The sequence below is a fragment of the Ischnura elegans genome, chromosome X (genome assembly GCF_921293095.1).
Source record: "Ischnura elegans chromosome X, ioIscEleg1.1, whole genome shotgun sequence".
In the NCBI taxonomy this organism is placed as follows: Eukaryota; Metazoa; Arthropoda; class Insecta; order Odonata; family Coenagrionidae; genus Ischnura; species Ischnura elegans.
Window position 1 is genome coordinate 1,607,519 of NC_060259.1, and position 22,515 is coordinate 1,630,033.

At 39.4% G+C, this 22,515-nt stretch overlaps 1 protein-coding gene across 1 annotated transcript in view; it reads right to left on the reverse strand.

Annotated features, from left to right (window-relative positions):
- The window catches only part of LOC124171939 (espin), a 445,604-nt gene that overhangs the window by 11,606 nt on the left and 411,483 nt on the right, over window positions 1–22,515 (reverse strand). Inside the window, exons 9-10 of the mRNA XM_046551385.1 lie at window positions 22,211–22,328; window positions 20,236–20,399 (exon numbers count right to left, since the gene is read on the reverse strand). Of these exons, the coding sequence (XP_046407341.1) occupies window positions 20,236–20,399; window positions 22,211–22,328 (282 nt within the window). The remainder of the gene's footprint in view (window positions 1–20,235; window positions 20,400–22,210; window positions 22,329–22,515) is intronic.

The following is a 22,515-nucleotide window of genomic DNA, read 5'->3' on the forward strand; positions in this document are numbered from 1 at the left end:
TGCCTCATAGCGGTACATAACTGGCTCCCATAGTAACTGCACTTGTGCTCGTAAGCTATGTACTGGAACATGATTGCTGTTTTTCTTACCAGCGACAATTAGTCCATAAGATGTACATTATTCAGTATAGGGAACTAAAGCTAACTAAGGGAGATGAGAGGAAAAACATATTTTATCAGGGGTTGTATCGCGATACTCGACTTCAATTGCTATGAGGAGTTGGCGATATCATCCACAAATGGCCGGCAAAAGTAACACTTCGATATCGTTTAGAAATGACTAGCATAGGCGAAAAAATTTAATTGAAACTAGGTCAAACGTTATCTGATCATATTCACGTTCCAGTTAGCATAGCAGGCAACTTCTTCCCCGAGCAAAATATCCATGTATATACATTAGTGATGGCAAAATCAAATTTTGAATTATTAACTGATAAATTATGATTATTTTCTTAGCCAGACTTTATCCTTCAATGTGAGCTCATGACTAATATCCTTAATATTTTCTGGGAAGAGGTTTCAATAAAACTTTTACGATTACGCGGAGCGAGAGAAAGAAGAAAATATTAATACTCTAATCGAACTATATGATGCTTTATTTTTTGTCGATGCATCAACTCATTCAGTTCTTTTGAGCATATTACGCCGATGACTTTTCAATTTGTATTAGTTCCGGCACGTAGATACGCAAGAGAGCCTTCGTTTCCCACGCGTCACTGAATTTGAGCCAAGCACGAAATTTCTGGTAGAGGATATTCAGATGCATTCAACTTTCTACTCCATCTTTCACTCGCTCAAATAAAGGTAGCGGTGGTAACGAGATGATCATTTATTTCGAGGAAGGCTGGAGCGGTGCCCACGAGAATGAAACGCCTGGAGAGCGCGCCTGGGTGAATGGCCACGAGACAATCATGGAGGCATGTGCGCACGTCAGCTGTGTCAAATGTCCAATCAGATCCAATTCAGGGAAACGCCCAAATAATCTACCGATAAAATAATCAATCCACTGAATACGTAGATTTAAACTTACAGCATTATAATAGCCTGCATTGGCGTACGTATGCATGTGAAATGCAGCAGCAATGTACAACAGGCAGCCACCGTTAAGCATAAAACTTAAACTCTCCACTCCAACGTATTAATTTAACTACGGAGTCGGAATCAGGCGGAAATATAATTTTTCTTGACCAAAGTATATTACTTCAAAGCCCAAACACGAATTTACAATCTTCCGCAAACCCACTTATACTGACCATGTTGTACCGTCTGACTCTTGCCAACCGTGGTCCCACAAAAACATCAGCTTTCAACCACACGATTAACATAGCATTGATAATTCCCTGTGATATGATAATCTTCTGAAAGAAATGCTATTAGAAAGAATTGCCAAAGCTAACTGCTGTGGTCATAGTCGCTGTTAATTTAGTGAATAAACTATTGGCTATAATTTAGTCAATAAACCATTAAAGAAGAAACAAAGGCGCATGCTATTAAACAAATTTCCCTTTTAGAATCTCCTAATGATGAGAAACAAAAATGAGTTTGGCTTCCTTATTTGGGCGAAATTTATTACCAAGCTGCCGAAGCATTTACTAGAGATAACTATAGAGTCAGCCTATCCTATAGAGTCAGTCATAACCCTGTGGCATGGCTGCCTAAATTTACAATTAGACTTTTAGCACTTGTAGTTGGTCAGTAATGCTAAGAGTTAACTCTTGACTTAAAAATTCCACTTTAAAAATTCACGTGCACTTTTCCAAATTACTGTTTTATTGCCCATTATAATGCTTTAATGAAAACAGCAGAGCTACTGTGATTGGAAATGCTCCCTTGGCCTCCAAATTAAGGAAAATTCTGCGGGGCCCATCAACTGGGCCAGCGTCTCTAAATGTGGTCAATTTCAAAATAAACGCGTAAAAAGAAAAAAACATAAAGTGCCATGAAAAAATATTTCCTTGGACTGGGAATCGTGACGCAGATTAGCCTGAGACTACTTGAACCACTCGACATACCCCAGAGTTATTCTTAAAAATTGAAGCTGGAAGCCAAATAATGACGTTCTATGCTGCGTGCGTCATTTATCTTCCAGGATTTTTTTCCGAAGCAATTTTGAAGCATAGAAAAACTTTAAGGTAATGAAAGGGAGTTGGAATCTGATTATAAAATCGCCCGTCATTTCCTCAGATAGTCCTTCTTTGCACTCAGTTGGCACATTAAAAATCTTGCGTAAGCCAGGGCCCATTTTTTTCCCCGCCCATAGATTCGTTTTCGACCTACATTTAACGTGATAACCATGAATGGCTAGCGTAAAAGTCATCATTTTAGGACGGAAAACTATTTAATACAAGGAAACAGAGATAGTATATCAGTGTATTTTCCCGTTTCTAAAGGAAGCGAGAAAGTTGTGCCATTCTCCATCTCAATTTTTATCAGAAGATCAAGCAATGATTTTCATTTAAACTACACTATTGTTTGCATAATAGACAGAGATTATAGATGTGCACGCCGTCTGATATACGCAGAGCGACCAGTGACCGGCCTTATTATAAGCACTGTGAAACTGATGAAAGATCCACTACCAATTGGTCCTTGTTACACCTGGATAATGCAAAGGCCTAGGCAGAGGGCTAATTAGGAAATTTCAATTTCCCTCTCAGATAAAATGGATTTTGACCAAAGTTTGATTGAACTGAGGTTTTATCAAGATAAAATACATAACTTCTTATAAAAATTAAATATCGGGCATATGATTTCAATTTTTTAATGGAATTAATTTTTTAAATTATCCATTACAGTTGTACATAATAGTTGACGACTTTTTCCGATGCCCTCACCTCTGCCACCAGCCGTTTTATCGCTTTCCCCCTTGACCACCAACATGTCCTCCTCATTTAGAAGGTAGCATGAAATATCTGGGAACCAAATGACTAATTTTTTGCGTCTTTCAAATTATTAGTTGCAGGTAAGATGAAACTTTCCTTTAAACGTCTCGGTCATTATGTTTTCACTGACAATCTGCACTGCACAATATTTATTGTTGCGTATGAAGGCACATCGAATGAAGAGAACGTGCGTCCAATGACAGAGCAATACGATAGAACCCAAAATTTAAAAAGAGGAAGTTATACTATACGCGGCTCATTCAAGTACAGCCAAAATATCACGAAATGCATTTTAAATGATTTGGAATGGCCAGCGTGCCTAATTTTCTTTCACTTTCACAGAAAATCACTTTGGCATCTGCTGACTTTGCCACGTCAGACTTTCTTGGTGAGGGAATCGTCGAAATCGATTTCTCCCGTTCGGCTGGTGACCGTGCTTTCAGTAGCTCTAAGCCATTAAAGATTAACAATGGGTGAGAGTGAGGAGTTTGATAGACTATTATTACATTTCATTTCGATGGAAAGGGAAAAAAGTTCTTGGATGTGAGTGAAAGTAAAGGGGAGAATGCAAATTTGCATGTGCGTAGCTAGAGACCTCTATAATGTCACGTATGGCTGACGCACATTAGCGTTCATTTTGGCTTTACTCACTAAGTACTACTACTTCTTGAAAGCAGTATTAAGAGTGGGCACGCTACGAGTCACAGTTTTTCACCTAGTTGAAGTACAAATATTGAAAGGGCGACTTCGCATAAGAATAAAGGCTTGCAGAAGTACCATACTTGCGCACAAAGGATGCTTATTCAACAAAAATGGCTGATTATCCACAAATTTTATACAAGGAAGTGTTAGCAGCAACTTGGTCAGCTTATACTAAACAAATTTAGACTTGGTCTCCATTGAAGGCCGAATCTTTTCTTTGGCTGAACAAGTATTCCATAGCCCTAATAATGTCATGTAAACTGAATGAAATAATCTTTTTTTCTGGAGAGAGTAATACAATCAAGTCCCTGTTCTGCAGAGAGAATTACTAGCTAAGGATTTAGTGAAGGTTTTCGATCGTTCACTAAAGCCACGCAAGAGAAAACTTACTGAAATCGAAATGAGAATGATTTTTCCCTCATTTCCAGAAGTGGCATCGGATTAATATCGTACATTTGGCATCAGCTAATAAGAAAGTCAAGTTAATCACAAGTTAGTTTAAAGAAGCCAAATTAACTATCAAGCTTAATAGTTCCGCTCCGCTCCGAGAGTTACGAATTATCATTTCAAGGAACATTTTTAACAGTAACTAAATGATTTACGTGCTAAACTTATTCGCTTACTTACTTAAAGCCACTACATAACTGAAATACCGATTTGAAACAATTGACCGGCGGCATTTTTACTGGTCGCAATAATCTTTCAGAAGCCGGGATGACACTGAGTTTACCGCGAAGAGATCGGTGAATGAAACGGTGAAATTATACAATGTCTGGGATGAATAAATATTTTTTACGCTAAATTGGGGCGTCATAATATTGGTTCACCACCAACGAAACCCAGGAAAATGCTGAAACCGATTTGAAGCATTTGATTAGAACCTGAAAACGTTTTTAAAAAGTTTGATTAAGATGAGGCAACTATTTGTTTTGAACCCGCCGTATTCCAGTCACCGTCAGCTGTTCTGAAGCGAGCAAAAATTAACTCGTTCCGGTAAGATTTCCATGAAAAAACTCAGCTTACTGTTTGACTACATACAAGGTAACGGGTGCAGAGGTATGAGGTCTAAGTGCTTCCCAACCCTTACAAAAAATTCACATGAAAAGACAACCAGATATCTAATACCGTTGAGAATCGCTGATGAATATGTCCATTCTGTCTGCCATAACAATACCGGCGAATGAAATTGAGGAGAGAGTCTCGAATGAGTGAGTCGGGTATCAGCGGCCTTCCTTCACTCACGATGATTTTGGCTTCCCCCACGACCCAAAGCGAAATTCACAATGAAAAGCTAAGCTCATGGACCCGCGTTTAAGTGAAGATACATCACTTTGAAGAAGCCCATGCAAAGAGGCTAAGCCACTCCAATCTTCTGAGATAAGATGTTCAAATGGCGATGACAGTCCACTTATACTTGGAGTGAGCATAAGTTAACACTTCACCAGTGTTTTTTCACAAATTTTAATTGTCATTGCAAGGTCAAATATCCGGTACGGTTTCAATATTATCACTCCAGTGATGGGGTTGACAGTGATCACAAAGAGATGACTGATGAAGTAAAAGCTAGTAAAACAAGTTAGAATCGAATTTCTAATGGTACCCATAGTGCCTAAGGCATTAATACGGCGATGACGGCTGAATGTTAGCGACATCGTGAATCCATCAAGAAGTCCTTTTGCGCGCCTCCCCCCCCCCACTGGGGGATGGCTGGACGCTGAGGTTCGAGAAACAGGGGAATCCAAAGTGCTGACCTTTCTTGAATAACATCTATGGTACTTCGAGAACGCTCATTCTTTCTCAAGAGTTGGCAGACATTCACAATAGACCTCTGGACACCTATCAAGGTAAAGATCTTTCTGAAAAGTAAGTGTAAATATTAACCTAATTGGTGTAACACTTTGGCCGTATAATCTTGCATTTTTTTATTTCGAGCATTTAAAATAGCTGTCACTTGCCATGCAAGAAGAACGTAATTCGCACCACTGCCATCTTGAATGACGTCAGCTCATGCAATAGTGTTGTTCGCGTCCGTGCGCATTACTGTAGAGGAGGTAAAGAATTAGTGATATTGTGGATATTACGCCGTTTTTGTAGTCGTACGTATTTCGTCGATTTGTCGAAGCGCAGCTATAAGTACTGCATTGTGCCTATGTGCAGTAATCCTAGTGGGAATGCCTCAAAGAAGTATTTTCACACGGTCCCCCAAGACGGTGAACGACGAACTGTTCGGATGAAAAAGTGCCGACGAATTTCAGTTTCTTGATTTATTGGTACTTACTAAGAAAACTCTAATATCATTTACTGAAGTAATTCTCTCTTGAAACTAGGGAAAGACTGGAGTTAACAATGTTAGAGTAACTCGAATATATGCTTTCAAAACCAAATTAATAAGTACCGTAGAACCCTATAGCTCTTTGATAGGTAACAAATGTAATAATAATAAGCGGATAGTTTTATCTCCTATATTTTTGCTGCAGGTAAAGAATGTAAGGAACAGCAACAGAAAAAGGGGAATTTGTTTATCCCATTAAGTTACTTAAAAGTGAAATTTTGAGCAAGTGGGCTACTTCGATGAAGTTCCATATTATATTTTCCACTCTTCAGGAAATACTAATTGTTAGGTCTATTAAATCGGAGATTTCACCGCTTCAAAATTTCATCAGGTTGTTCCACACAAATAAATAACGGGAAAATTTGTTTACCTTAAAATGCCAAATAAAAAAGATACAATACCACTTAAGAGTAAAGTCTTCCATGTACCCAAACTGGCTATGCAATCCTTACACGAAGAGTCACAACTTCGCTTTCGCCGCTCTCCTCCAGAAGACGGGCTTCAACAACATAGGCCTTCAATCGAACCTACGAATACGAGCACGGACGCTGCATTAATTTTTATCACGCTTAACTTGCACGTAACCTATAGCATCATCGCCTTATTCTTCTCGTCCGACTCTATGTGAAAAAAGGATTTAGAAACGTTAACATCAACTAATACCCTAAGAAAATCAATTTCCAATCGTGGCGATATACTCACCTAGCCATCTTCGCTCCCCGGGTCTCAGAATTTATGTACTTACTATTTCTACTTATGAATGTAAACATTGAGGCAATTGAAATTTTAGGCAAGTTTCTCGCGTCTCCCTTATCGAATTCAGGATCCATGATGCCCACAGAAGCAAAATAATATCCCTACTAACTTTTTCACTCTTCGGAAAGGCACGTCACGGCGATAATATGTACACTTCGCAAAGAGAAACGCTAACGAAGTGCCGATCCGTGCTGAAGACCTTGCAAATACGCCGAACCCCCATGAATTTCATGGGACCGCCGCATGGTTGCATGAGCTGACGTCATATTTCCGTCAGCCAATAGAAATACGTATTGAGGTGGGAGTGTCTGCTGATGAGAAAAGCTTCCTTTTCTTGCGATTAAAAAACATTCCATGGAAAATTATTACATATAATAAACGTTTTACGTATATATTTATCCTTATTGATTTTTTAGAACATATTTGAAGGCAAATTAAAATTTTGTCCAGAGGTCTATTTGCGACATGATTCCTACGAATGTACAAAGAAAAACAAATTTACCGTACTTATGCAGTACCTACTTACGCACGCACTTATCCACTCTCTCAATTTAAACTATTCCAAACTTCTACGGTATAGAATCTGTCGACATCAGTGACAACATGCATTGCCTGAAAAAAATGAATTCAAGGAGTTATTTTGCACACAGCTTGAACAATCCAGGGTGTCCATGGTGAATGATAACACTACGATGGTAGTTAATTATAATATAAAATTTGCTTTCAAAGTGTATTTAACTATTTTAATCTATCGCAAATGGTAATATTAAAACAGTTTCGACGGGTACTTGTTTCAGGAGTAGTAATGGAAATATTATTACTCCTGAAGTACACATTTCACGCTTTTACATTTTTAAATGACGATATCTATTTTAAGAGATCAAATGAAAAGTGAAAAAGTCAAGCGCGCGAAAACGCGACGGCTAAGTATGAATGCTGGGAAAAGCCCGTGTGACGTCATTCTGGTTCCAGATGCCGCTGTGTGAGGCCATCTTGGTGCAAGGCCTGCGCCGCTACGATGCAGGCTGCTAGCAGGTAGCGCTTGGCTTAAATAATGATTATTAATACCCTATCAAATTTAGGAAACTTTCCGACCGTAGCCAATTTTAATAAATGATTATTAAAACATGTTTCCCTAAGCTCTGTGCCTCATGCATGTATTGGTAATCTCAGATGATGTAAAACTCATGACTACTCTAAGTTCTAAGTTCTAAGTTCTAAGAATCTAAGTTCCTGTAACGTCACGTGGTGTGGCATCGCATGGGCGCCAATCTGGCCTTTTTCAAATGAGGTTAAAATTGAACATTAACATTCGTCTAAACTGGGATTTCTAAAACCAAGTAATTTGTTGATTATGAATACACTAATGGTGGGTAACAAATCGCAATATTTGTTGATTATGAATACACTAATGGTGGGCAACAAATCGCAATCAATGCCTTCTGTTTTCTTTGATGAAGGAAACTACCCTATTACCAACGAAACCATCGGAAACTCATGCATTGAATAGGAAACGATTTCTTAGTACCAATCGTAACGCATTTCGTTTCATAAAAATCCTACCACTACTCCTTCATTAAACTCAATTTTAAAGGTCTTCGAAGGACATTGAGAGCGGGTGTTTTCTTGGAGATTTATGAAGGCGCGTGCGTCTATATACCGATGGGCGAAACCGCTGAGAAATTACTTCAAATTTTGTATTGCTAATGAGAAAAAAATTGCTAATTAGTTTTTTTGCAAAGTATCAAGAAGCTATCGCAAAAAACAATATTTTACTTTTTTTCGGCGATTTACGATTTGAGCGTAGAGTGCGTCGCCGAAGATATGTGAGAGGTAATGAGGACAAGTCAATTACCACCCACATCAAGGCACACATCACGCCACGGCGATTGCTACAATCATAGACCCTGAGCACAGAAAATAGCGCTTTCCGACCATAGGCGATTGATGGAGGCAACATGACCTACGTGTTAAAGAGCGCTTGTCGCTCAAAGGCTCTCATTCGCAGAGCTCACTTCCCTACGGGCCGCTGCAGATGTCAAGAGATATTTCATTCGCATGGGATTGGAGCGGTAAATGCCAAATCAGGTGATGACACCAATGAGCAAACGAACGAATCACTCGAAAGCAAACGAACGAATCACTCGAAAGCAAACGAACGAATCACTCGAAAGCAAACGACGATAGCGTGTCTTTTAATGTCGTTCATCACGATTGTATATTTTAATGACACTGCTTTTAATGCTCATAAAGAAGGATAGGTATCGGCATTTACATAAAATTCATTGATAAACTTTTGAATCTCGTACTCTTCCCACTCTCCAGGCCTATATGCAACTATAGGCCTCATGTTTTCGCTCTTGCGCATTCTTTCGCTTTTCTCTGACGTGGATATCGCAAGTAGATCAATTCAACTTTTGCCATATCTTAAAAATGAGGCATTGCAATATTTTCACTGTTTTAAGCGTTTCGTTGTTACAAACAATATTATCAAGTGCAACATAAGTCTTATGTATCCCCACCCAGTGACATCCAGTGACGGGTATCAGACCCAATCCAGTGCTATTTATTTATTTATTTAGTCAGAGTATATATTATTGTTGCAGAGATCTAAACAAAACCTATACATTGTTAAGTTACCACCGTACTTTACCTTGGCACGTTGGTGACTACTGTTTTAAGTTTATTGTCTATAGTTTATTGTACCGTGGTGGCCTGACGGTGGTTTCACGGGTTTCCCACCTCCTCAGGGAAAATGCCGGGCCAACACCATTCCCGTAGGCACCAGTGATTCATTCCCAGTAACGCTGAAGAGTCGCAAGCCGAGAGCAGCTTCACGAGCTATTGCTTTTGTTGTTGTTATCTCATATTCTATGCATCTGTTTTGCTCGTGAATAAACGTATTTTGAACTGATTGAAGTCTTCAGAGTTCCTCCTTGAATACGTCTTATAGTACTCAAGGGGAGGGGGTAAGGCGGAGGATGGCCTTTGGGTGCCGAGAAGTGGAGATCATAGAGTTTACATTACTAAGGAGGCCCCACTAGGTGGCGGTAGCAGTCATATTTTGAACACGGGTCCCGCGCATTAATTCAAACTCCAACTTTTGCCACTTGTGGCGCGACCGACACTACCATCCCCTTCATTTGGCTTGTTGTCATAGGCGGCTTATGAGTGATCGGCTGTTATCATCCTCTGTGAGCCGAGAATTTCACCGATTTTGGTGTTTTTTTTAGTATTTCTCCACCAGTAGGATATTTACGAAATATCAAGGGTAAATCTCGGTGTTTTGTGCCCGGATGCAGCTCCGGCTACGATTGGGAGCTGAGGGAAAATAAGCGGTTGGGGATACAGGACCATAGCAAGAATTTTTATCATATGTATGATAAAAATTCTTGCTATGGTCCTAATACCGGATCTGACCCGTCCCCAAGTGTGCCTTGGTGGTCTGGTAACGAGTCAACGAGTCTGTCAACGAGTGCTCTTCTTTATGAGCTGCGCAGGAATCATTCTTAATTCTCTAAAACATAGGTGCCGGAAGTTTAAAGACATGGTTGATATCTATGGGCCCTCAAACTTAATTCAGGCTAGGGAAAGTTAACAGCGTTTCCTTACCCACTTATTCTTCCCTTCTCTCAACGTGAATTAGCGTACCGATTTTGTGATTACGTACATTTTCACCACCAGGAAACTACATAAACTCACGGTGATAGTTATATTTTTGTGGGCAGTTGACACGAACTTTATTTTTTAGCAATGAACGATTGAGACATGGATTCAAATTCGCCGCAAGCGTGCCTCTCGCGGCCATATTAGGGTGCCTTCACAGCTCCGCGTTGCGTCGACGCCACGAGAGCTCCCGCTCCGCCAGCAAATTTTGCCCTTCACAGCTCTGCGTTGCGAAACGTGGATTCAAATTCGCCGCGTAGCGTGCCTCTTGTGGGCGTGTATTGCTTGGGAACAACCGGGGCTCGCTACATCAGCGCCGCTATTTGATGCGATCGGTGGGAATCACAGTAACCAAGGGAGTGGAGAATCCTGTGTAGAGTATTTATGGTGGAGATATTGAAGGTTGCGGGAGAGAGGGTCGTTTGTTAGGGTCTCTGAAGGGAAGCAGAGTGGGGGTGAGACAGGTGGGTGAGGGTCCCACGCACGCCTTCACCGTCTTCTTTAGCGTTGCGGTCGTCCTCCTCCAGATCGTCTTCTCGTGCGTGGCTGATCCCGTGTCCTTCTTCTATTGCTCTTCTGTGGTGTGAAGGGGGCGGGGACTGCGTTTGGTAGAAAATTAAAAACCCTTTGGATTTCAACAATTTTTCAGGGTCAACGGGAAGGGTTGGAAATCTAGGGTCCAACCTCCCATGAGTGGGGAAAGGGGGTCAGCGGAGAGTGTTTTTTTTACACTTAATGGATAAAATCATTATTTTGTGTGCGTCTCGGTTCTTTAAATTGCATTGTCAGTAATGGTGAGGGAGAAAGAAATTCATTTTCATTTATTAGGGGTGTTCAGATCTTTTAGTTTTTTTATTTCTATAGTTTCCAGATCCTTTCATTTTTTTCCCTTTCGTTTCTAAATGGAGGATTTCTTAGTCGAAATTGCAATCATGCCCTGTTACTATTAGATGTTTGGCCACCATTGACCGATCATCCCCTTTATTGAAATTTCGTTCATGTTCCTTTACCCTGATGGTGAAACTGGCCCGTTTGTCCCACATATGCCGCACTGTACGATCCACATGAGACCATGTACACCCCACTTTTTAAAAATATTTCTGTTTTGTTTGACCCTGGGATTAGACAGTATTCTTCCCACACTAGTAGGTGCATTGAAAGATACTGTATTTTTCTTTCGGAATTAAGGAACATGAACGAGGTCAGCCGGAGGATTTCTCCTAAAACTGACACAATAGTTAATGTCCTGGCATTCGATATTTGATGAGCCACTTGAACACAACTAAATTTTCCCTATAGGGATCCTCGTTGTCATGAAGCACTGTTTATTGTTCTATGTCGAAAGCGAAACATTAAGCAACACAATAGCAAGAGAGCAATAATATTCGGTCAAGAATGATTGACATGTCTTTCTGACGGGCCAAGATGAAGTGACAAAGATTATGTCATTTTAATATCAATAGAAAACAAAATAGTATGGAAATTATTCATTTTTCTCCTAGAGAATTTCGTAACATTGGAAGTCTCAATTTTGTTCGTATTAACAGGGAGTTTATTAATCGATTATGAATTTAATTGTTACGTAGATAATTGATAGCATTCAAAGCAGGTCACTCAATGTTTCTTTCATCATCTTCGAGCAAGTAACAATAATGCATTCGAGAAACCTTAAGGAATGGTTTTCGGAGGGAATTCGCCGTGGAATGGATTGGCTGACTCACATCGCAATTTATTCCGAGGAGGGGGGTGAAGGGCGTGTGGCCACCAAATATCGTCCTCCCCATTCACCCAGGCCATCACTAATTATGCACTCTCTATTCCACCGACTTTCTTTTCTAATAAATTCTCTCCCATCTGGTATTGATCCGTTTTCTTTGTCAATTTAAAATTTTAGCTTCTTGGCATCAACATACTTAACTCATAATTTATTATATAATTGGATAAATACTGAGATTTATGCCACGGTATTCGGTTTGTTGTTTCGTTTTTAGTTTACTTTAAAGTTTTAATTAATAATCAATTTATTTAAATTGTAGTTTTTATAAACACACTTTAAATTGGGAGTCTTACTGGATGTGTACTATTTAATTAAAATAAGTATAATAATAAAACGCCTCCGTTTCCGCCCGCTTCGTCATCACGTCATCAACTCATCTACCGAAGGTGTCAGGAATCCCTCGAGAATTGGGCCGCGGATCGATTAACGGATAAAGACTGGCCTCTTCATTCACCCGTTTATCTTCGAATTTTAGGGATGCGTGAGTAGAACTTTTTGATCTCGAGTCGAGTATCGAGTCGAGTTGAAAAGTACTCGAATTGAGCGTTGAATGGTTGAGTAGGGTTGAGTATGGAAATTCCTGAAATCCATCAGTGTGTGCTCCAACAGGTTCTCTTGTTCCCAATCCCAATCCCCTTGTGAATATTCCATTCCAAACGTACACGCATCTAGGAAAAAGGAAAAGATGGGCCTTGATGGTAAATGTATCAGCATTAGGAAATGAATTAAAATTCATGTGTCTTAAACAGTTCAATAAGCACAATTGAAATGAATTACCCTCAGGTACAGTGGATCCCAAAGTGGGCGCTGCCGCCCCCTGGAGGGCGTTGCTGCAGCCTATGGGGGCGAAAAGTGCCAAGGGGGCGGCAGGGGAGCGCCGGTGGGTCCTGACAATGTGACAAATGCGAAGGTTCCGAAACCTTCCTTTTGTTTTTTTTTCCAGCTTCGTTTCTAAAGTTTACTTTTTTCCCGCATCTGGAAGTAATTTCAACCATGTGCTTTCTAACGTTTTAAAGTAGGAACGGTTGAAAAATATTTCCAAGCCTTCCTTGCACAAGGGAGACGTTTGAAGGGGTTTAGTCTCATTTGGTATATCGTTGGTGTAACTTCACGATACAGAGAACTTCGGCAGTAAAGTTCAATGTGAATAAAACGGTTGTGAATGAGGAGAGGAATCAGGTCATCTGATAACTAGATTCGGTAGTTTTACACCAAATATTTACCAGAATAATCATTTTCCAAACTCGGTTCCAGCGATATTATCGAGGCTGTTATGGTAAGTGATTTTTCATTCTTCAGATGATATCGCAATAATATTATTATATAATATCTTATATTATTTTATGGTGGCGAAGTAGATTACAAAATTAAACGGCCAGTAAATTGTTTACGTTTTCATGAAATGGTTAATAAATTATTAAAAAAGAGGACCTTTTCTCTCATGCTTCGTATATATAGATTAAAATTCTCCTTTGCAGGTTGGATATCAATTCAATAAATTCCCGGTTTACTGATCTAAGTCACCCGGTCACAATTTTTCTGATACTGTGCATTTCCTTGGAGCATATCTTTTTCAAACAATGGGTCATATTTAGTGATTGGTCGGTTCGATTCCTCGATTCTCGGCCAAGAACCGGAATCGAAAATGAGTACTTGCTAAGGTGAAAAATCGATTCCGATTCCAGTAGTACTTGAAACCACAAATTTATATATGACCGCGCTTCCAACAGTAATTTGAATTTTTCGCGCCGCGTAATCGTAATAACAAAACACATTATCTTCTAGGGATGTGCGAGTACTCGAAAGTTCGAGTCGAGTCGAGTAGTTGGTACTCGACTCGAGAGTTTCGAGTAGCATTACAAATGTGGAGTCGAGTAAGTTATGGTTACAGAGCTTTCGAGGTTAGTAGGTCCAGCAATCTGCCGACAGGAAGCGCTATAATGAAACTCATGTAGTAATACAGTTTTTAAATCCCATAAGTCATTCTAATGCCTTGGCCTGGTAGTTTCAGCTTGCTGTATACTCTATAGTTGTCGACGTGGGCGCCGAATACCTTTACGCCAATTGCGGCGGCCGATCGTCTTCCGACCCGGCGCACACCGACCGGTCCGAAATCGGAAAAAGCTGGAATAAAGTCCAAAATCACCTTTTTGGGGATAGAGACTTGAAACTTAGCGTAAATATTCATAAATCATTACCAGATATAGATTTATATGCCATTTTGCATAAATACGACCCTATGATGATGATGCAGTGGCCCAAATATGACCAACTTTTCAAAACCATGCGCGATCTCGTTAATCCTCGAAAATTTTTAAATTTATCCAGGTGGTGTTTCGTTGGTATGATTTTAATGGAACAAAAAAGCGCAATATTCCTTTCACGTGGTGCTTTGCCTGTACTTCCAATGACTTAAGAAGATTTTGGCTTTCATCTGTCTGGTTTTACAAAGCAAAATGGTCGACCCGTTTTTCACTTGAAATTTTACATAAAGTAGACATTATCTTTCGTTTACGAAAAATATAACTCGGAAAATTTGAACCACAATATAAAGTAGAGATTTCTAAAGAGAACTTAGTAGAAATGTTGGAAAAAAACGTTTGCGACGAAGGAAATAAGAGTGATTTTTCAATCGCGCGTCAAGGCTGAGCTACTCGCCGCGGAACTCTGAGGCTCGGTAACTGAAGCCGATTTTTCAAGTTTTTTAAAACGATTGTCTTGGAAATCGTCATTTAAACCACGGATAATCGTCTTCATTGACGTGAAACACTAAACTGAGGGTGTTAAAAAGGGTTATGTATGGATCGACTTGACCATTTAAGGCATTACTCGAGTGAAAATACTAAGGGTTGGATATTTTTCGGAACCATCCCACGCATAAGAAATATGGTTCGGATATTGAAGTAAAGTGAAGAGATGAAGTCGGCATGCTTAAGTGAGAGGAAAATGTACTGTTTCCTCGAAACGCAACAACCGATACCCTTTTTTCCTTTCCACCTTCGCCGAGGTGAGTCGCGCGGAAAGGGGAGTTTTCACATCACAAGGCATCTTTTGCCTTTTGTATTACTGCGTCCGTCCGATGTGATATTCATTTGTAGCGTTTAGTTTATTTCTTAGATTTTTTTGGCTCTACAAAACTAAAGCTAAGTTCTTTAGTTCATTCGCTTAGACAACTTGAGTTCCATGAGGATTCAAGATCCATAAAGATCGATGATATAGTTTTTAATAAAAATTCCAGTTTCCGAAATCTTGCTGTTTTGGTAGGAAAGTACTTGCCCAGTCACACAAGTGTAGCAAAAGGCAATTTTCTGCAGGCAGTAATACTGTAACATGGAGACATCAAAACCTGCTGGCTAAGCATGAGCATGTTGGTTTTTCTGCTTAAGAATTTGAAAGGGCCAAATATTACATGATTCATATACGTAGTATTTAATCTTTATTATAACTGTGAATATGACTATACTCCGGGCTCTCCCTTGTAGTTATAAGTGATATTTTTCTTGGAGCCTATGGCGTCCGAATCGATGGAACCGGTATCGGTAGAATCGGAATCGGGATCGGAATCGTTAAAATTTTGGAATCGACCCATCACTAGTAATATTCACAATAATTCTTTGAATGAAAAGAAAGCATTGTAAATAATTCAAGAAATCGAACCCGAAGACAAAAGGAATAGTGCCTTGATTAGCTTAGAAAAAATATAGCCACTAACGAAGATAATTATGAAATACGAGAGCCTTCAACGTTAATTAGCCATTATAACGGAATACTTAAAGCGAATCCAGCTCCTAAAAAAACAGACGCGCTATAGAATAAGTGGCTCAGATAAAAAGGCATTTAATGAGGCGAGAAATTGAAAAATTATTTTAGTGAATTGTAGAAGCATTCGTAAAAAACAGGCAGAGTTTTTAAGTATTTCTTTTACGCACGTTGAAGCTCTTGCTCGGAACCGTGAGTTGGCTAAGCGAAGAGATCATCATTCATAGAGCATATTCGGGATACAATAGGAAAAGCGAATATAATGTAAGGATACAATAGCAGAACTCTGAGAGGATGCCCACCAAAAGTCAAAGAAAGATGATTTTTTGTTAGTTTTGCCCAGAGTTGAAAACTGAGTGATCACCTTTTCAAGTCCTTAAACATTGTAATTACAGCAGTTAACAAAATAAAAAAGCCCATGCTCTTAATGATCGACTCTTTCGAGAGTTGTGTGATGAGAACGACGAAGATTTTAAACGTTTGTTACTACACTCAGAAGTTCGTTGGCTGTCAAAAGGAAACTGTATGAGGCGCTTCTATTAACTTTTTGACACTGTCGTGCAGTTTTTTGAGGAGAAAGATTGTTTTCTCAGCAACAACCTTAGAGAGATTAGGAGTGACGTTGCATTATTGGAATATTTTTGGAATGTTTAATGAAATGAATTTGCAATTGCAGGGAAACGGCACAAATCTTATAAAGGCAACATCTGTGGTGACTATGTTTATTTCCAAGTTGATTTTATTTAAGTACAACATAGGCCGCCGCGAGCTTCATCAATTCCCTTCCTTGCTTGAGCTAGAAGAGCAAGCTGGTTTATGTGATGATGATTTGAGCGTCTTTTGCGACCATTTAGCTACCTTATGTAAAACTATGACGCAAAGATTTGAGGATCTTCTTTTGTTGGAAATTCCAGCCTGGGTGGTAAAACCGTTTGTAGATATTGAGGAAGTTGAAGTATTAGAAAAAGAATTAATTGGACTACAAAATGACATTGAATTGAAACCAAAGTTTAAGATAAAATTTCAAGAGTTTTGGCTACAGAAGGAGATTTCCAATCGTTATCATGCATTATGGATGGTGGTTAAAAAACTCCTTCTTGCATTTCCGACTTCATATTTGGTGGAACGTGGTTTTAGTGCAGTCACTCATCTTAAATCCAAGCAGAGAAACAGACTTCAGGTATGCAAACGCGGTGATTTAAGATTTCTGCTTGGTGAAATTAAACCGAACGTTGGAAAATTTGTATCATGTCACCAAGCTCATCCTTCTCATTAAAATTTTATTTGATGGATATATGTAATTAATTTTAGCAATAGAATCTTCTTAAATGACTTCTAGACCATGAACAGATATAATAGAAAGTCACTTAATTGTTAAAATAATTTTAACAAAACATGATTGGTCATTACATTGCTATAAATTGAAAATTTTCATGCTTCATAATTGCTTAATTTAATTAAAAAATGGCATGTCAAATTCTAAAAAGGCTTTCTTAAAATTATTTATTTTTATGTAAAAGTGTATTCTCAGTTAAGTTCCTTTTATTGTGTATTTATTCTGTCGTATGTGTTATTTATTCCGTCAGGCATTGGATTCTAAATAAACATCTAATTAGTCGTTGTTTTTAATTTAATTATTACAACGTTCCTCATTTGGTTAATTAGTATATGATTCTGATTATTATTTTAAAGATACCGATTTGGGGGGGGGGGGGGCGTTGAGTTAGGTTATGGATCCAAGTGGCTCGAAAACGTTTGGGAAACAATGCTCTAGTATATGCCGTCAATTTAATTAACACATTTATCCAAACTGCTCAGAAGAGCCTTCAGTAAAGGTTTTTGCACAATTTTAATAAGGATTATACTCGTAAATGAATCATCTAATTTTTTATCCTTACGAATTATCATGCAAAAAAAAACAAATTTTCTACATGCTCAGGCAGCAGGTTTTGTCGTCTCCATGTTACAGTATTAGTGCCAACAGAAAATTGTCTTCCGCAGCACACTAGCGTGGTTGGACATATACTTTCTTCCAATGTCATAAGATTTGGGAACCTTAGGAATTTTTATTAAAAGAATAATCAGCGATTTTTATGGATCCTGAATCTTCGTGGAATTTAAGTGGACGAAGCGAACAAACTATGGAACTTAGCTTTGACTTTGTTGACCTAAGAATTTTTTATTTATTTCTTACTTCAATCAATCAATCATAGCAACTTATTTTTTTAGGTCAATAAGGAAGCTAAACGCAACAAAGGAATAACATCGGACGTAGGTTGTACTAAAAAAAGGCTTAAAGATGGCACCACTTGTGACGTCAAACACCGGGAAAAACCGGCATTGTACGCTGAAACTTCAAAGTTGCATATTTTTCATAGGCATCTTCACAATTTTTACGCATTCTCTCAGCGTTTGAGTAAATAAAGTATGGTAGGGTATAAAAGTATCGCATAAGAAGTTATGAGCAATGCAGCGGTCCACTCCGATCCCGCCGCTGAGTCGGAACACGGTCGGCCGCCGCAGCTGACGAAAAAGTAGTCGGCGCTCACGTTGACTACTATAGTGGTTTGACTGCTACGCACACAGGAAGCTGAAACTCCTATGCCAAGGCATTAGAATGACTTATCGACTCTAAAAATGGCATTATTACATGAGTTTCGATAGCGCTTTCTGTAGGCAGATTTCTGAACCTACTGGCCTCGACAGCTCTATAACCGAAAGTACTCGACTCTACGTTCGGAATACTACTCAAAGCGCTCGAGTACTCGAAGTATTCGACTCAAGTTTTGAGGAACTCGCACATCCGTATTAAATTCAATTCTATCGCGGTTTGCAGAAGATTTAAAGAAACAAATGCCGAGCGAGATCATTGGATGACGTGAGAGAGGATTTGTGTGAGCTGCCTCGGGCTGTCTGGCGGCGTCCAATGCTACATGTCGCTTCTCTGCATTTGTGAAAGGAGAAGGGTGGTCATTTGGTTCAAGTCCTCGGCAGAGAAACTGCAGATTCAGACCAAAGTGGAATTTTTCCCCGAAGATATTTTTACAGGTGGTTGCAATAAATTCAAATCCATCATCCGCAACCCATTCTAACACAAATTCTTGGATTTAATCTTCAGTCCACGTGTTGCTTGCATAATTTTCTCAAAATGGCAATGATACACTGATAAAAATAGCTACTAGGAAGAATTTGTTATCAGAAATATAATCATATCAGACAATCGCAATGAATCATATCTTTTATAAACCAACTAGCACACTGAAACCACAGATAATTGAGCAACACAGGAAAATTTCTTATCGATTTTTATCCAGTCCGTATAGATTGCACCCAAACTACTTTAAATTATGCTGATCTTAAATACTTAAACGTTTTGAAGTCAGCCATATCGTAAACAAAAATTCGCGGACTATTTCAAGCATCTGAGATGTCATCGTGAAACAAATATTTCGTTGCAGAGCGGGGTAGGACAAATGCTGCGTAGTGATTGGATGGTAACTACAAGTAACGTCATCAGATAGTATGCCATTTCTATGCAAGCGTGAGAAAGGCTTGGACTTCGATATTTTACTCTCAGTAACTTATGCCACAGGAGATGGTCGAAAAGCGATAAAATACTAGGGTCTCCTTGCTTTCCGATTCTATCAAGTAAATAGGAGGTTAATTAATGGTAATTGAATCCTACTTTCAAGTAGTTGGACTTTAATATAGTTCGCTCGGCTAGGTATCACAGTTCGGGGTGTCCCAAGGCTTCGTCGGAATTTGAACTCAGAACCCACTCAGGTATTCTGTTGATAAGACCATGAAACCCCTCATCTGGCTTAAAATATGAAATTATTTATTAATAATAGTTAATACCCTAGACCGTTATCATAAAAAATACCAATAAACTATATATTTTAGGGTATTTTTGACTTAAAATAGCGGTTGGTAACCCGCCTCCCCTTAAAGACCGTTTTACACGGTGAGTTTTCGTTCAAATGATCTACGAAAGACCATCATTCACCGTCTAAAACGGAAATTTTCGTCATTCGAATGATTATTCGGATCAAATTTAGAATATATTCTAATTTGCTTGAATGATATGAGCGCGCGGCGTCCATATTGTCACTGGCACCACCTCGGAATTTTAAGATCATGTATAAAAACTTTGGAAGCACAATATCCCAAATGATAGCTCAAATAATTAATACGTACTTTGAGGGGACGTAAATTCACACACAACAATGCTTTAGTGTGTCATTCAGGAAAAAATTAACAGGATGAAAACGTCGTTTTTCTTCAAGATTACATCGAGGAGATTTCAGCAAAGGGAGTGTGTGTCGCGCGATTCAATGGGAATGCACCTCAGCTCAGACTCACCTTTGGGAGGAGAGGGGGGCGGGGCAGACGTCGGGTCGGCCTCTTCACTTGCCTTGAGGGCGGTGGAGGCGGGGGGCGGCGGCGGCGGCGGCGGCGGGGGGCGGAGCGAGGGAGGCATTGGCGGCGGGGGCGGAGGCTCCGATGAAGGCGCTCCCCCGGCGTTGCTGTCACAGAGGGAAGAGAAAACAGTTGAATTTGCCACTCGAAGGAGGATCTCTCGAAAATGGACAATTTCAGATGAAATTTAAGCACGATTTTTAATTCTTGATATCTTAGGATAGAATTGAAAAACCTGACAGGTCGCCGATTATTTTTCTAGAGGTTCATGGGAATTTTATTTTCTATCCTCATGCGGCATAACTTACTCAATACTTCAATCAAGAAATGTATTTAAACGTAAGGCAAATACGTGAAATATAATTATATTTTCAAAAGTATATTCAGGAAATTTACCGATTGATAGTGTCGAAAAATGTCTAATAGTCGTATGTAATATTGATGTAGACCGATAGTTCCTCAAATCGCGTTTCAAAGAAGCCAAAATCGTCAAACGTAATCATTATTAATGCTTCTGCGCGAAAATTTTGTGTCCCACCAAGTAAAATATCGGCCCTGAGGACGATGACGGAGTTGGACATCGAAACGTCGGCAGTTATGGAGTTAATGGAATGAAAAAACTTTGTAAATTTCACATGAATTTTATTGGCACGACCAGTTTCATCGCTGCGCGACATCATCAGGTGCATATACAGGACGACTTAGTGTGACACACCGCACCGCCTTCCCAGCCTTCCTCTTCCTGGGTTTTTTCCCCCCACCTTCCCTCGCCCTCACTCAACCACCCACCTCTTGTCCAACACCCGTTCCCTTGTATCCCAGGGTATTTAAGGCCGTGCTCTCCTGTATATGCACCTGATGATGTCGCGCAGCGATGAAACTGGTCGTGCCAATAAAATTCATGTGAAATTTACAAAGTTTTTTCATTCCATTATGAGGAAATTTCACGAAGTTACGCCGCAAACCATTCAATTGAGTTATGGAGTTCCTGACCCGGTGGCGATCCCGAGAACTCTTCACTAAATATTACGCTAATGCCTAGGTTCTCGACTGGCAGTCAGTAACAAAAGCCATTGCTTATGAGGAAAGAACCATGACCGCTATAGCGTGTTAGGATTCATATGGCTAAAAAATGATATTTTCCGTGAGATGGTCATTATTACCTAAAAATGACATCAGTGAATGAATTCCTCGTGAGAAGCATGAATGAGAGAGCGATTGATGACAAAATATTGGTAAGTATCGAGCGGCCAGTTAAACTTAACTGTGGATTTTGTAACGAATGCTATGAAAAATAGAGTTTCATTAACTAGGAAAAACTATCCTCGGCACGAGGACGAGTCCCTTTGAAAATGGCTCAGGAGAGCTGAAAGCGGTCGGGAGAGTAAAATTTATTGTGGAAAAAGACCAAGTATATTTTTTCTAGGAATGATGGACTTCCACAAAGTAACACCTGTAGGGGCCTACGTGATATTTTATTAATTTGGTAATTAATCCTACCTTTATGAAAGATGCGCGTGATCTGCGTGTGAGCACTCAAGAGAAAACAGAGGACAAGACAAAGATCACGCTTGATAGTGCTGTAATTATTAGGAGGCCTTTATAAACGGGAACGAGGTAAATCAGAGAATACGTCATGAGCTGCAATTTTGCTAGCAAACCGGGAGTCCATGGATGGTACGAAGGAATGGATGGATATTTCAGCTACAGGTAGAGGAACAATCTGGGGCTCAAAATATTAATCAAGAATGTGTAAGAGCGTACAAGTTTTGTACTTCTGGAAAAATATCACGAGTAAAAAATCTTTCTTAATTATATTTAATAATTTCTGGAGAGAATACGTCAATATTCCACTTATTATTTAACCACATAACGTTGCAGTAAGACGCGATTAAAAAGTAAAAATTGAAGAGCGCACCTTTCCCTCGGGCTGCTTGAATCACTGTCCAACGTCACTGATTGCTTGAGCTCAGAGTCCGCTTCGTTGAGGACGGCATCCAGTAAACTGATACTCTTACTCTCCGACGATATCTCACCTGCACGGAGAAAGGAAAAGATAAATATTTTTATGCAGAAATAAACGTCAGCAACAGTTGTGAAACTTACCTTTATCGATAAAATACTCGATCCTTCGCAAAATCAATTCAGCTTCCCATTTTTGATTTCCTCCTCAACATTTTAAACTGTTTACTAGTTGCCCAATCGTTTCTGCCAAAGCCCTTC